General features: G+C 34.0%; 2 protein-coding genes across 3 annotated transcripts in view; one reads left to right on the forward strand and one right to left on the reverse strand.

The window, feature by feature from the left end:
• Positions 1–884: 884 nt before the first annotated feature.
• Positions 885–10,066, reverse strand: LOC123704440. The gene is made up of 7 exons (XM_045652829.1): positions 9,971–10,066; positions 9,207–9,288; positions 3,677–4,933; positions 3,120–3,290; positions 2,305–2,462; positions 1,101–1,280; positions 885–920 (listed from the first exon to the last, which is right to left on the reverse strand). Exons 2-6 carry the CDS (start codon positions 9,276–9,278, stop codon positions 1,109–1,111), a joined length of 1,830 nt encoding a protein of 609 aa, XP_045508785.1. The 5' UTR covers positions 9,279–9,288; positions 9,971–10,066; the 3' UTR covers positions 885–920; positions 1,101–1,108.
• A 1,138-nt stretch (positions 10,067–11,204) lies between these two features.
• The window catches only part of LOC123704323 (juvenile hormone esterase-like), a 31,770-nt gene continuing 29,875 nt past the window's right edge, over positions 11,205–13,099 (forward strand). The window contains exon 1 of one of the 2 annotated variants that reach the window (XM_045652652.1): positions 11,205–11,322. The gene's annotated coding sequence lies outside the window, so the exon portion shown is untranslated. The remainder of the gene's footprint in view (positions 11,323–13,099) is intronic. The other variant, XM_045652653.1, reaches the window with a different exon arrangement.

Raw genomic sequence — 13,099 nt, forward strand, 5'->3', positions numbered from 1 at the left:
TTAAAATAAATATTCCATTTCAATTTCATATTCTAACCTGTAGAATTTAGACGGTAAAAAATATATCAATTATTATTTTAAACTTATAAGTTATAATCCACAATAAGAGCTAGCGCACAAGAGCAACTTTTGTCTCGGCAACTATTTAGTCTCTCCCATCAACTGTATGGGGAGTTGCGTCGCTACGTGCGCGCACTTTCTTACTAGCCCATAGAGTTGATGGGAGAGACTAAATAGTGAAGGAGACAAAAGTTGCTCTTGCGCGCTAGCTCTGAAACAAAACATTTTATAAAACTTAAATAATTATTATGTTACTGAAAGTCTTTCAAATAATAAGAACACATACTACCACACTTGTGTCCGAATAATCCTTTTAATCTCCAAAAACTTGGTGGCTTTCGCTTGGTACAATAATACAAACCAACCAATACTATAAACAACTACCCTCACAATCACCTATTAAATGGTCGTCAAAAGCACCTTATTTCGTGGCTGTAATGTTCAAAGTCTATTATCTTATTTATAAAGTATCACTCCAAAACTCTGCCTCATATAACACGTGTGCAGAGTTTTGATTCGGACAATTTTTTAGTGATTGTGAGTCTTGTTTATTGTATTTTAATGCCCTAAAATTGAGTTTTGGCTAGAATTTACGTATATTTGCATTCACTGTCATCTGGTTGAATCTACTATTTTATTGAATGACTAGCGCGTTCATTGAATGACAACATTCAATTGAATGACTAGGCCGAACGTTGATTTAACGAGCGTCACTCAACGTCCATCTAGTTAGCGGATTGTAAATAGCCCATTGAAAAGAGCGGATATAACGCTCGGCATATTGTTGAACGACTAGCGCGTTCATTAAATGGTCATTCAACCAAATAGCATATTTAGTCAGATGACTGCGACATATATATTTACGGTCTTACTAATAAAATGTTACCCATTCGCTATGCAATGGATTCGTTATTGCAATAACCTGTCTTGTTTTTATGATTGATGTTTCATGTAAGCAAGAGCAGGACACAGCTATGGTAGAAAATGGTTGAAATTTATCCATTGTTTAACTTTTTATTAGTAAGGCCGTTATTATATACTTATTGTTTTAAGGTGTTCCAGCCATAGCCCTATTCGGTCTAAATTCCGCATGTTCTGATTCTATAGCTTGTTGTATAGTATTGAATAGTTTTAGTGGCGTATGTTTTTGATAACAACTCAGTCGTGTGCTTCTGCGGACTGGAGTAACCGTCACTTTTGGTAAGTTGGGCATATTGTTCCTGGAAACAAAGACTTCATATCAAAATACGTAATTATAATCTATATTCTACACTAATACTATAAATCTGAAGAGCTTGTTTGTTTGTTTGAACGCGCTAATCTCAGGAACTACTGGTCTGAATTAAAAAAAAGACGGGTTGCACTCCGGGAGTGCCGGCAGAAGTGAAAACTTGATTATTAACGTTCAGCATGTATGATATTTTGGAATGGTATCCGTCTTACGCATGGAATATAAGGGCTAAAAAAAAATCCGTCTTACGCTTTTTCGATCAGGCCACGTGTCCTGACGCGAGTTTAAGATTTTATACCCAACGCCGCTAAAGAAGTTTTCACTTCAAAAAATATATCGGTGTTACATAGCCCATTTCTCGAGGGAGGCTATAGGCTATATTATATCATTACACTAAGACCAACAGGAACGAAGCTACCCGAGTGAAACCGCGAAGCGCAGCTAGTAAATTATATAAAACTTAAATATTATGTCAGTAGTATGATAAATATAACTTTTATGCCTGCTTACTTATAGCAGACCTTCATGCAGTTGAAGAAAATGATGATTTTGATATTTTTGATTTTACGGCATTCTAATGTTTTTTAAATATAATTTTATAAAGAACTAGCGGTCCGCCCCGGCTTCGCCCGTGGTACATATTTCGCAATAAAAAGTAGCCTTTGTCCTTTCTCGGGTATCAAAATATCTCCATACCAAATTTCATGCAAATTGGTTCAGTAGTTTAGGCGTGATTGAGTCCCGCCTCGTGATCAAATTTTTTCTATTCTTTATAAATTTATATTTATGAAAATGATGATTATAAAATTTTGAATATTTACTGTTGTTTAGTATAAGTTACTGTTTAGTATTAGTATTTAGTACTAGAAATATGTAGAAAACAGTAGAACACGAGAAAAATAACAGAAGCGGCAGATTTTTTCCCGGCTCCGGCACGGTGTAGCGTGAATCATGCTGTATTATAAAAAAGTAATTTCAACTGCATCACACATAATATAAACAAATAAACTCACTTCGCCTCCTGTATCGCGAACCGTATCAGCGTGCTCTTGAATACATTTTTGGCATCCACCAATTTCGCATCCACATTTTTCTTGCCTGAACTGGGATTTATCTTCAGTTGCATGAACTTGTCTAGCAGTTGGTCCAAATTAGCTTCGGCTACAGAACTCTGAAATTAGGTAAGATAGTTTAGTTTGTATGTTCGTTTGTTTGTTACTCGGAAATATTGTAACAGTTAAGATTTAGTAAAAGTTTTGTTTGTAGTTAACTTAACGATTATAATATAGTTGAGCTAAGCTGCTTATAATTAAAAATATCATCTCTAAATGAGCCATTCAAAACAAACTATAGAAGCTGATAGACAGACAAAGAAAAAAAATTTGCAAGTGCCTATGATACACTTTATGACCGATTCAATTGAACCAATTTCAATAATTCTTCTTTTGTTGTGTCTGTTCAAGTCAAGAGAAGTATCTTGTTTAAAGAAATTTGCGCTAAAATAAAAAAAAAGTGTGCGTGTACTAGTGTACACACGAAAGAAGTGAAACTTCTTTATGACCTTATTTTTTAAAAAATAATTTACTATATGTAACTTTACAGAAATACGTCGAATCACGCGTGATAGGGATAAGAAAAAGATGGCGCGTAACGGAAAAATGTCACGCGTAACGTTTTTCGTTCGTTTCGTTACACTAAATTTTTTTCCTACCCCGATAAAGAAGTTTCAATTCAAAAAATAAGAAATCTTAACGGCTATTTAAATTTTGCAGGACCACATCTATCGAGTCAGTTAGTAAATAATAAAGAAGATAAACAATATACACACCTCCGCTCCCTTACAAACAGCCTGCTCCCAACACTGCATGGACGCTGGCAAATCTCCTCGTCTCTCCTCGAGTAGGGCTCGGCACTCCCAGTACGCGGCTGTTTCTTGTGCCCTGTGATCTCTATCGCGGATTATGCGTAGCCAACGTGCGCAGTCCTCCCAGTTGTAGCCCTTTAATATAGGAAATAATTGAAATTTATGAAAAACGAAGCAAATTGGCGAAAAATGTACTTAATGATTTTCTACGCCAATCTGACAGTTCTTGATGTATATTTTTATTTTCAAACATTAGAGCATAATATCGAGAAGTTAGAATATGTTATTAGCATGATCATAAATAAATAAATAACAAATTTGTAAGAGGCAAGAATGTCATGGAAATTTTCTATTTCCTTTATTTTAATTTTCACAATGGATCGAAGGAATCATTGCATAAAATTAAAGACTACAACGACTAAACATTTTACATGTTTAACAATTAAAATAACAACAAACTTGATAATCAAAAAATCTACAATATTACAATTATTTCTATACAATGTTCAAATCATACTTACAAGCTTCAACAGTTCCGTCAAATGATTCAAAGCACCTAGCAACAATTCGTCTTCACGCGGCGATATCTCCGACGTCATAGTTGTTTGATAGCTCTCGTTGAAGTCCACACTATCCACACAACTGGGGCTCCTCCACTTATCCATATCGCTTACTTCCTTACAATTCAGTTCGGTGAAAGATTCATTATCACTATCGTGTTCTAGTGCTATGTTTTCTTTGTTCTCATCGTCGTAATCGAATTTGGGTATTTCTATTTCATTGTGAGCGATGCCGAAACATTTCAAATGGGGGTAGGAGTCGATAGTTTTGCCGCGGAGACGTAACCATTTGTTCAGTTTCGATAGCATCTCCTCTGGATTGTTTAGCGGTGTTTGAAATTTGACCTTTTTACGTTCACTTTTAACAGCCGATACAACTTTTTCTTCATTGGTGTGCTCATCTTCATTGATATCTTTCAAGCTTGCTTTGTCTATTTTCTCTCCGATGGACGCCCATTTGTGAATACAATTCTTTATTTCGGATTTGCTTATCTTTTTCAAGTGAACTGCAGAAATTGACCGCCTGATTGGCTCTTTAGTTGATCTCGGTTCAAATGTGGTATGTCGTCTATTTGTGATTAAATTCGACGCGCTTATAACTTTCTTTAAGAAGTTCGGATCGTGTCGGAGTTTCTGAACATCGTCAAATGTTGGTTTCTGAACTATCTTTGGCTTATACAATCGTTCAAACACAGATTCACGATTATTCTGAACAGTTGTAGTTCTAGGAATCAAACTTTGTCTAGACTCGTTAGTTTTAGCAGATCTTGCTGGTACAGACATACTTTTCTGTAGTTTAGAAGTATTTGCAAGGTTTTTGGTAGTTCTATTGTTCTTCATTTCACCTAAACGGCTGTTCCACGATGGTTTTGGCTTAGCCAAGTTATTATTTGGCTTATTTGCTGAATCTTTAGTGTGTATATTATTTGGTTTTTTAATCATGCCATTATATTGTGTTGGAACAGTATTCTGTTGTGGTAAATTATTTTTAACAACTTTAAAGTCTTGAACTGTTAATGCCTTTTTTACTGTATGATTGGAAGATATTGGGTTTGTTTGTGTTTTATTTTGATTTTTTATAGGATTACAGCTGGAATTATTCCTTACAAGAGTGGAAGTGGTAGATTTAGATTTAAGAGGGAGTGTGGTGGAATGATTAGTTGCAGTTGACGTTGTTGGCTCGGTGTGTCCATATTTTTTGAGGTTCAGTTCTCGAAGCTGAAAAGATAATTTAAACAATATAGAATATTGCTGTTGCTACTGTGTTGTGGGTTTTTAAGTAGATTCATATTAATTTTTAAGTAGTTAAAGGAGAATGCCCATGAAAGTATGGACCACAGTATAGTGTTGCATCAATGCCAGAGTGGTTTTGGAGGGTTCTTCGATATTCAAAAGATTTTTACCAATTGATTTTTTTGTGATAAAAACAGGGGTTTTCAAGATATTGAGAAAAATGTGAATTAACCTCAAAACTTAAATAAACCCGATTTAGTTAGGTTTATGTGTGATTTAGGTAGTATTTTATCGTCTGAAGGTTATTTTTCGTTTAACATATTTAATCTATGCGTAGAGCTTATGCTTTCAGACAAAGTCTATCTGTTCATCGGCTAGTGTAGGTAGGCACCAGAAATCTTCCGGGACGGATTTCAAGAAAACCTAAATATATATTTTAAAAATGCCAATAGAGTTTTTATTCGGTTTACATATTGTTGTTGTTGTTTTTTCACTACATATTCGAAGAAAGAAACAAATAAGAAATAACTGGTTACCTACCAAGCTATGTCATAATAATATTTTTTTGTATATATTTATATTATTTTACTTCACTATCTATGTTAAAACAACCTACAATGTATAAACAATACCTTACAGAGTGATTTTATGTTAATTGCTTTTTTTTTGTAATTCAATGAAAACAATAATCGATAGCTATTGACCATAGTAAATGTCATAATAGTTAGCGCTTGGTTACCGTGCTAACCGGTAATTTTATTTTTATTTTATTTATTTTGGTAGGTAATCCAACAGCTTTACATTTTATAAGATTTTACTATTTTGTTGATTAATTGAACAAATTGCCAATAAGGATTACAACATATTATTCTTAAGAATAGACCATAAACTAGAAAGGTATACAATAATATTAATAAAAAACACAAAAATAACTACAATACAAACTTAGTTACTTAATGTGTGTGAGCGCATGTATGTGTGTGTGTGTGTGTGTGTGTGTGTGCGTGTAGGTGTTGCGTGTGTGCTAGTGCTTGTTTAAATAACCATTTATTTTAGATATTTCATTAGCAAAGCGTTGTTTAGAGAGTAGGAAAATGTCAGCACTTGCGTACTCTGCGTTGTATACACGCATAATGCGGTTTAACACACCGTTTCGTGCATAATTAGTGTTAACTTTAGGGATGGAAAATAAGTTAGTCTGACGCGTACGAAAATCGGGTACATTCAATTGCATCGATTCAAGCAAGTCTGAGCAGTCAATGTGGTTATTCCATAATGCATGAAGCATCATTAGATCACTTCGTTTACGTCGTATTTCTAGCGGCTCTATTTCGTAGCGGACACAAGCTTCATCATAGTTGTCAAAATAAGTAAAGTTTTTAAAACTTAAAAACCTGAGAAACCTTTTTTGTATTGATTCTATTCTATCTATGTATACGGCGTAGCTGGGAGACCAATTAATACTCGACGCGTAGTCGAGTATGCTTCGAATATAGGCCGAATATAGTGATTTTATACAATTTATGCTATTAAAATCTTTACATGATCGCTTTATGAAACCAAGTTGTTTATATGCTTTATTTACAATGATATCAATATGTTCCGACATAATCAATTTTGAATCCAGCGTTACGCCTAGATCACGTACACAGTTCACTTCTTTTATCAAAACATCGTTTATTTTATATTCAAAGTGTATTGGATATTTTTTTCTACTAAAAGTGATTTTTTGGCATTTATTAACATTTACACTTATACGATTCTTAATATAATATGCTGCTAGTCTATCTAAGTCACTTTGAATTAGGCGGCAATGTTCGACGGATTCAATTCCGTAGTAAATTTTTTTATCATCAGCGTACATTAAGTAGCGTACGTGTTGTATGCAGGTAAATATATCAAATAAGTAGGCATTGTACAGCAATGGCCCGAGAATAGATCCTTGGGGTACCCCAGATACTATGCCCACAAAGTCACTCTTAGCAGAACCCAAAACTACCGCCTGTGTTCTGTTTACTATGTAAGAACAAATCCATCTGTGTAGGTCACCTCTTATACCAAGTGCGTAAAGTTTATTTTGAAGAATAATGTGATCGACACGATCGAAAGCTTTTTCAAAGTCCGTGTAGATTACGTCTACTTGCCGTCCATTGTTCATTTCATCAAAAGTATAATTGATTAAAACGGATAGGTTAGTGACAGTGGAACGTTTTTTCATAAAGCCATGCTGTTGAGGTGGTATAAATTTATAGACAAGTGGTGAGATGCGTTTATGAATAACGATCTCGAAAATTTTACTAAACGAATTCAGGATAGATATTGGCCTATAGTTTACAATCTGGTTTCTTGGTCCACTCTTATGTATTGGAACTATAAGTGCCTCTTTCCACTTGGCAGGAAACTCTCCATAACGGTTGACTGACAAATTAAAAATAATAGACAAGGGAAAGCTTAAAGAATCAGCACATTTTTTTAAGAACACTGGGGGTATTCCATCACTACCAGCGCCTTTATTTGTTTTGAGACTTTTTAAAATATGTTTAATTTCAATTGCATCTATTTCAATTTGAGAAATCAATTCATTGTTCAAGCAAGACGATGGAAGGAGGTAATTTTCATATGAGTTAGCAGGGCTTTTAAAAACGCTTTCGAAATGCTGGCTAAAAGCAGAACATACTTCAGTCGCGTCGTTGTAGCTGCTATTCATATAGGTCATAGTATTGGGGTAACCTTTATTATTCTGTCTAAGTGATTTTATGTGCGTCCAGAAGCTTTTTGGGTCTTTACGTATATACTCTTGAATGCGATCTACATAATGTTTGTAGCATTTCTTTTGCAACATTTTTTGCCTAGAACGAAGCAAACAAAATTCATCAAAATCTAAAGGGTTCCCGTACTGTTTCCATTTTTTGTGAGCCTTTAGTTTATCCCGCACAACATGAATAAGTGGCTTACTGTACCAGTTAGGGAATTTAAGTGCTGTTTTTCCCTTGGTCTTAGGTGTAAAAAGGGTGATTTGAGCATAAAGTCTCTGATAAAATACATCTACTATTTCGTTTATATTATTACCAACCAAAATTGTAGACCAGTCAGTTTTAGACAAATTATCGTTTATCACAGTATAATTAGACCGATGGAAGTTGTACCGCGGCTTGCAGGCTTTTTTCATGCATTTTAATGTTAAATCTCTAGTGTCGATTTCTAAGCACGGATGATATGAGTCCTCAGGTACGAGTGGTTGTGAAGCTCTAAGGACCTCGACTTGAAAATTGCAAAATATTAGATCAAGAGTATTGTGCGCGATATTGGTAAAAAAATTAAACTGTTCCAGTCCAGATAGGTTACATAAGTCTAAAAAATCGCTACAAGCCATTTGCAAGTCCACTGAACCCCTTTTCAATTGAGTACAGCCGTGTTCAGACCATTTTACATGCGGAAAGTTAAAATCCCCAAGTAATAATATGTTATCATTCGGGTTATCAAGTAAGAAGTTGGAGAGTAATGAGGTGAAAGCCGCGACAGTTCTAGCTTGATTTTTATCGGATATTATAGTATTAATAGATACTAAATCTATGGTAACGGATCTAAACAATTACATGTCTTATTAGATTTTACAAAACATTCCCTGATCAAAATATATTTTCCGATAGTAAGAAGGCCTCTAAATTGCCGAGATTTTTTTTAATAGTATTTTTATCTTGATACATGAGAAAAACCTGTATTAAAAATGTAAACGGTAATGGACACTAAATCTATAATAACGGATCTAAACAATTACATGTCTTATTAGATTTTACAAAACATTCCCTGTTCAAAATATATTTTCCGATGGTAAGAAGGCCTCTAAATTGCCGAGATTTTTTTTAATAGTATTGTTGTCTTGATGCATGAGAAAAACCAGTACCAAAAATGGGCATTCTCCTTTAAATTAATATAAGTAATTAAAAATCTAAATGCAACTTTCACATTATTTATCCCAACATTTTTCTTAACAAAGAGAATAGTTACTATTAAGACTGATAAACAGAATAGCAGATACGCTTGTGTATTCAATATAGAAAAGGTTGATATTTGGTGGGAAAAATGCATCAATGTGGGTCTTATTAGATTAACGTGTATCTGAATGTCTTTGTTTATATTTGCGATAATAATCCAGGCCAGTTGAAAGGCCAGAAAAAGTTTCATATACTTGTTTATACATGTTCAAACTTTTTATATCTATACTCATATTACAATCTTTTTGAATTCTATTTCATACCTTTTGAATTCTAGCCTTTTCTTTAGCAAGCCGTTCTTCCCTTAGCTTTTGTACAAATTCTTGAGACGCCATGATTTCAAAACTGAAACAAATTTATACATTTATGAAGTCTAATTTGAAGATAAATAGATATTTAATTTCAAACTGTATTTTGGTTTCTTTGAACATCCTGTGAACTTATAATAGAGACCTATTTTAATAGGAATACGTTAAATTTTCATTCCGTTAAATGAAACTTAAGGCTGGTTCACACTTTGATTAGTGCGAGTGCAGGTGATTAGTGCAGGTGTTTAGTAACTACGTGTGGACAGCGACTGTTTAGTGCAAGTGTTTAGTAGGCTGTGTAGTAAAGTGAATAGAAGCGTGTTCTATTTTTTTGCGAGTGGACTGCGAGTAGCCACGTCCCGCGCGCCCTCCCTTCCCCCTCACTCGCAGTGTGCCTGCCTAAACACGTCTGGACACGAGTGTTTAGTGTTTAGTGTTTAGCGTAGTGTGTAGCGTCGCGAATTGCACCATTGACCTGCACTCCCACTAATCACCTGCACTCGCAGTTGAATTGGACACTACTCGCACTACACACCTGCACTCGCACTAATCACCTGCACTCACACTAATCAAAGTGTGAACCAGCCATTAGTAAAGTGTAGAAGTAAATGCCTAAATGCAGTAAAATATTTATGTCGAAAATCAGCCGAAATCAGACTAATGTCTAGTACGGGGAAAAAAGTAATTTATTACTTATATATTTGTAATTTAATTCTTACTTTTATAACGTGCTGGTCACTACAAAAACACAAGAATATGGTTTAAACACACAAAAATTAAACAATTAGAACCGCACAACAATACAAGCCCATGACGCCATGAAAATAATTTGTATTTAAATTTGACGGTTAACCGACAAACTTCAAGTTTGTTTTCAAACTTTCAAAATTCAAACTTTGTTTGTGCTCTATGGTCACTCAAATCAAAAAATAAATAAAATTGATAATGTTTTAATAATTTTGGCTATAATAGTGTTCGAGCAGCGAACAAATATTTTTTATTTTAAACATTTATTACTTATTATCTATAGTTACATTACATATTACAATAATTATTGAGCAATAACGTAAATGAGGAAAGCTGCATCAGCAGTATTATCGTGCGACGGCCAATGCGACGGCCGAGCCGGCCGGAAAGCGCAGTTCATTCATAGCAGCGCCCGAATGATATATCTATCTATCCGCTTGAATCCGCGTAAACCACTAGTGCCACAAACTTTTAACTGACCCGGTGACGGTGTCACTGATGTCGATTTTACTACTGGCAGCACGTAGTTCCAGTTTTTTTCACCGGGTCAGTTTTATTATGTTTGTGGCACTGTTTATAGCAGCATTTTTTTCAGCAGTGTTCCCAGTTGTCCTTTATTTATCATAATATCATGAATCATCATTAGCAGCATTTAGCGCGACCTATACAGTCCACTTTCGAAGTAATACGTAAACCTTACATAGTATTAAATTTGTTTATATAATGTGTATTGAAAATAAGGTAACAGTCTGAACCTCATTTTATATTTAAACATATTCAAAATCCAAATATACGATTCAATGTTTTTGAGATTAAAAGCTCTAAGAAGACCTTATTTTATCGTTTTTTATTAGATGTAAAATAAAAATGAATTATTCTATTCTAAACAGTTCTGAGGAAACTACATAATATTTCATAAATTTTATTGCATGAAATGGAATCTAGAGTAAAGTTCACATGAAATAATTACAAGAAGTAAATGAGAATTATACACGAATTATAGGAAAAATTTCCTCAAGAATTATCTACATAAAATAAACTTAACATTAAAGTTACAAATAATCAAACGTCCTTTAGGTTTTAAGAACAATGCCTGCAAATAATCTGCAAATATATATTCTGTACGGACCATCGACAAAAGGTTGCTTCTGGCAATACTTTATGCGGAATGCCAACATAACAAAAATATTTGTGACATTGAAATTTGAAATGTCATGTTGGTTGCATTGCTGGTGCTAATGCCCGCTAGGTCACGAGTGCTGAAGTTGCAGTTTCAATCGTTTGTGAATTAAATTACGAATTTATTTGTGTCATTGATAAACAGGTGAGTTTAATAATAAATGTAATTACACATAAGTACTTCATGTAAGTTCGATTTTTGTCGTGTTATAAATGAGTGTGGTCGTAGAAAAAAAGATAGATTACGAAAAGCCGGCCGCGCAAAATCGCGAGATTTTTGCAAAACAGGTTTGCTATATAATGCTTTTGTTTTATCAACTTTTAGGTTTTGTAGTGCATGCGCTTATGCTACTGAATAGTTTATAAAACCTTAGCTTATAACGAGTTTTGTGGTACAATGATCATTGCGAATACTTGATATTAATTAATGCTTTTTATTTTCTTATACGATTATTGATTTACTTTTGAAAGTAAAGAAAGAAAGTAGGTAGGTATATAGAGATTCGTATAATATTAATGAATTGTTCACAATTATTATCACCATATGTCAATAAACCTATTTAATAAGTTAAATAAATATTGACTTCTTAAGGTTTATCGGACCTTGGGGAAACATAAATCACTACCTATATATCTTTTATTTCTATTTAAGGAATATCAGTTATGAGTCAGAATTAATATGGCTCTAGAATTAATTATTATTAACTCATATGTTCGAATATGTAAGCTCCATTTGCCTCCTAATATGTATAATGTTTAGATAACGCGATAAAAATACTAGACATTTCTTATAAGAAAGAGTTTTCGGCTAAAATCGTTGCAATAAGGTAGTGGCTGGTAGTGGCCAGTGGGATAAAAAGAAAAAAATTTTATGTACCTACCAATTTCCATGTACCTATCGTAAATTTGGACTGTGTCTATGCACTTAGTTGAGTTTGAATTACAACTAAGTGCATGTCTAACAGATAACTAAGCTGTGTCGCGCGGTTTCACCCGCGGCCCGGGTATAAACTATAGTACCTATTTCTATTGCATAGGTACATAACATGGTACATATGCTACATCACTGCCAAGTATCATCAAATTCCGTTTAGTAGTCTAGTCGCATAAAAGAAGAACAGACATAGGTAAGATCCATCCTCAGAATAAGTAAGATATTGATCTACCTAGGTACCTAGTAAGATTAATAATATAACATCGGATACTCTTTAGCATCCCTATCTTTATACTGTCTACCTAGTTACCTACATAGTAAATTATTATGTTCTGTAGAACGATAATAATTAAATAGACTGATGATAACATTAATAACTTTAATGTGACGCGCCTATTAGATATTTTTTTAACATGGAACGAATTATAATAAACTAGCGGTCCGCCCCGGCTTCGCCCGTGGTACATGTTTACGTTTTCTCTCCATAAGAACCACCCTCATACTTCAAGGAATATTTAAAAAAAATTTACGAAATCGGTTCAGCCGTTCTCTAGTTACCTATGCGCTTACCAACACATTTTGCGATTCATTTTTATATATGATAGATTATAATCTTTATAGGATTACGAATATATAATACCTACCAAGGTACCTAGGCATATCGTTCATGTAGACGCTTTGTGTATATTTATTATTATAGACAAGATTTCCGCCCGCGGCTTCGCTCGCGTTTTCAAAGGAAAACCCGCATAGTTCCCATTCCCGTGGGATTTTCGGGATAAAACTATTCTATGTGTTAATCCAAGTTACCCTCTATGTTTCTGCAAAATTTCATTGTAATCGGTTCAGTAGTATTTGCGTGAAAGAGTAACAAACACACACACACATACATCCTCACAAACTTTCGCATAGATATTAGTAGGACCTATATAATATTAGTAGGACAAATTTATGAGCGCAGTTTTGTTTTCTATTTCAAAATAATTCT

The sequence above is a fragment of the Colias croceus genome, chromosome 29, assembly GCF_905220415.1.
Source record: "Colias croceus chromosome 29, ilColCroc2.1".
Classification (NCBI taxonomy): domain Eukaryota; kingdom Metazoa; phylum Arthropoda; class Insecta; order Lepidoptera; family Pieridae; genus Colias; species Colias croceus.

Excerpts from the sequence above, each read along its gene's own strand:
- LOC123704440 (XM_045652829.1), bottom strand. The coding sequence starts at position 9,278 with ATGGCGTCTCAAGAATTTGTACAAAAGCTAAGGGAAGAACGGCTTGCT. Across the intron at positions 3,291-3,676 it reads TGACGGAACTGTTGAAGCTT|GGCTACAACTGGGAGGACTG; the intron begins GTAAGTATGATT and ends CCTATATTAAAG. Across the intron at positions 1,281-2,304 it reads TTCGCGATACAGGAGGCGAA|GAACAATATGCCCAACTTAC; the intron begins GTGAGTTTATTT and ends CTTTGTTTCCAG.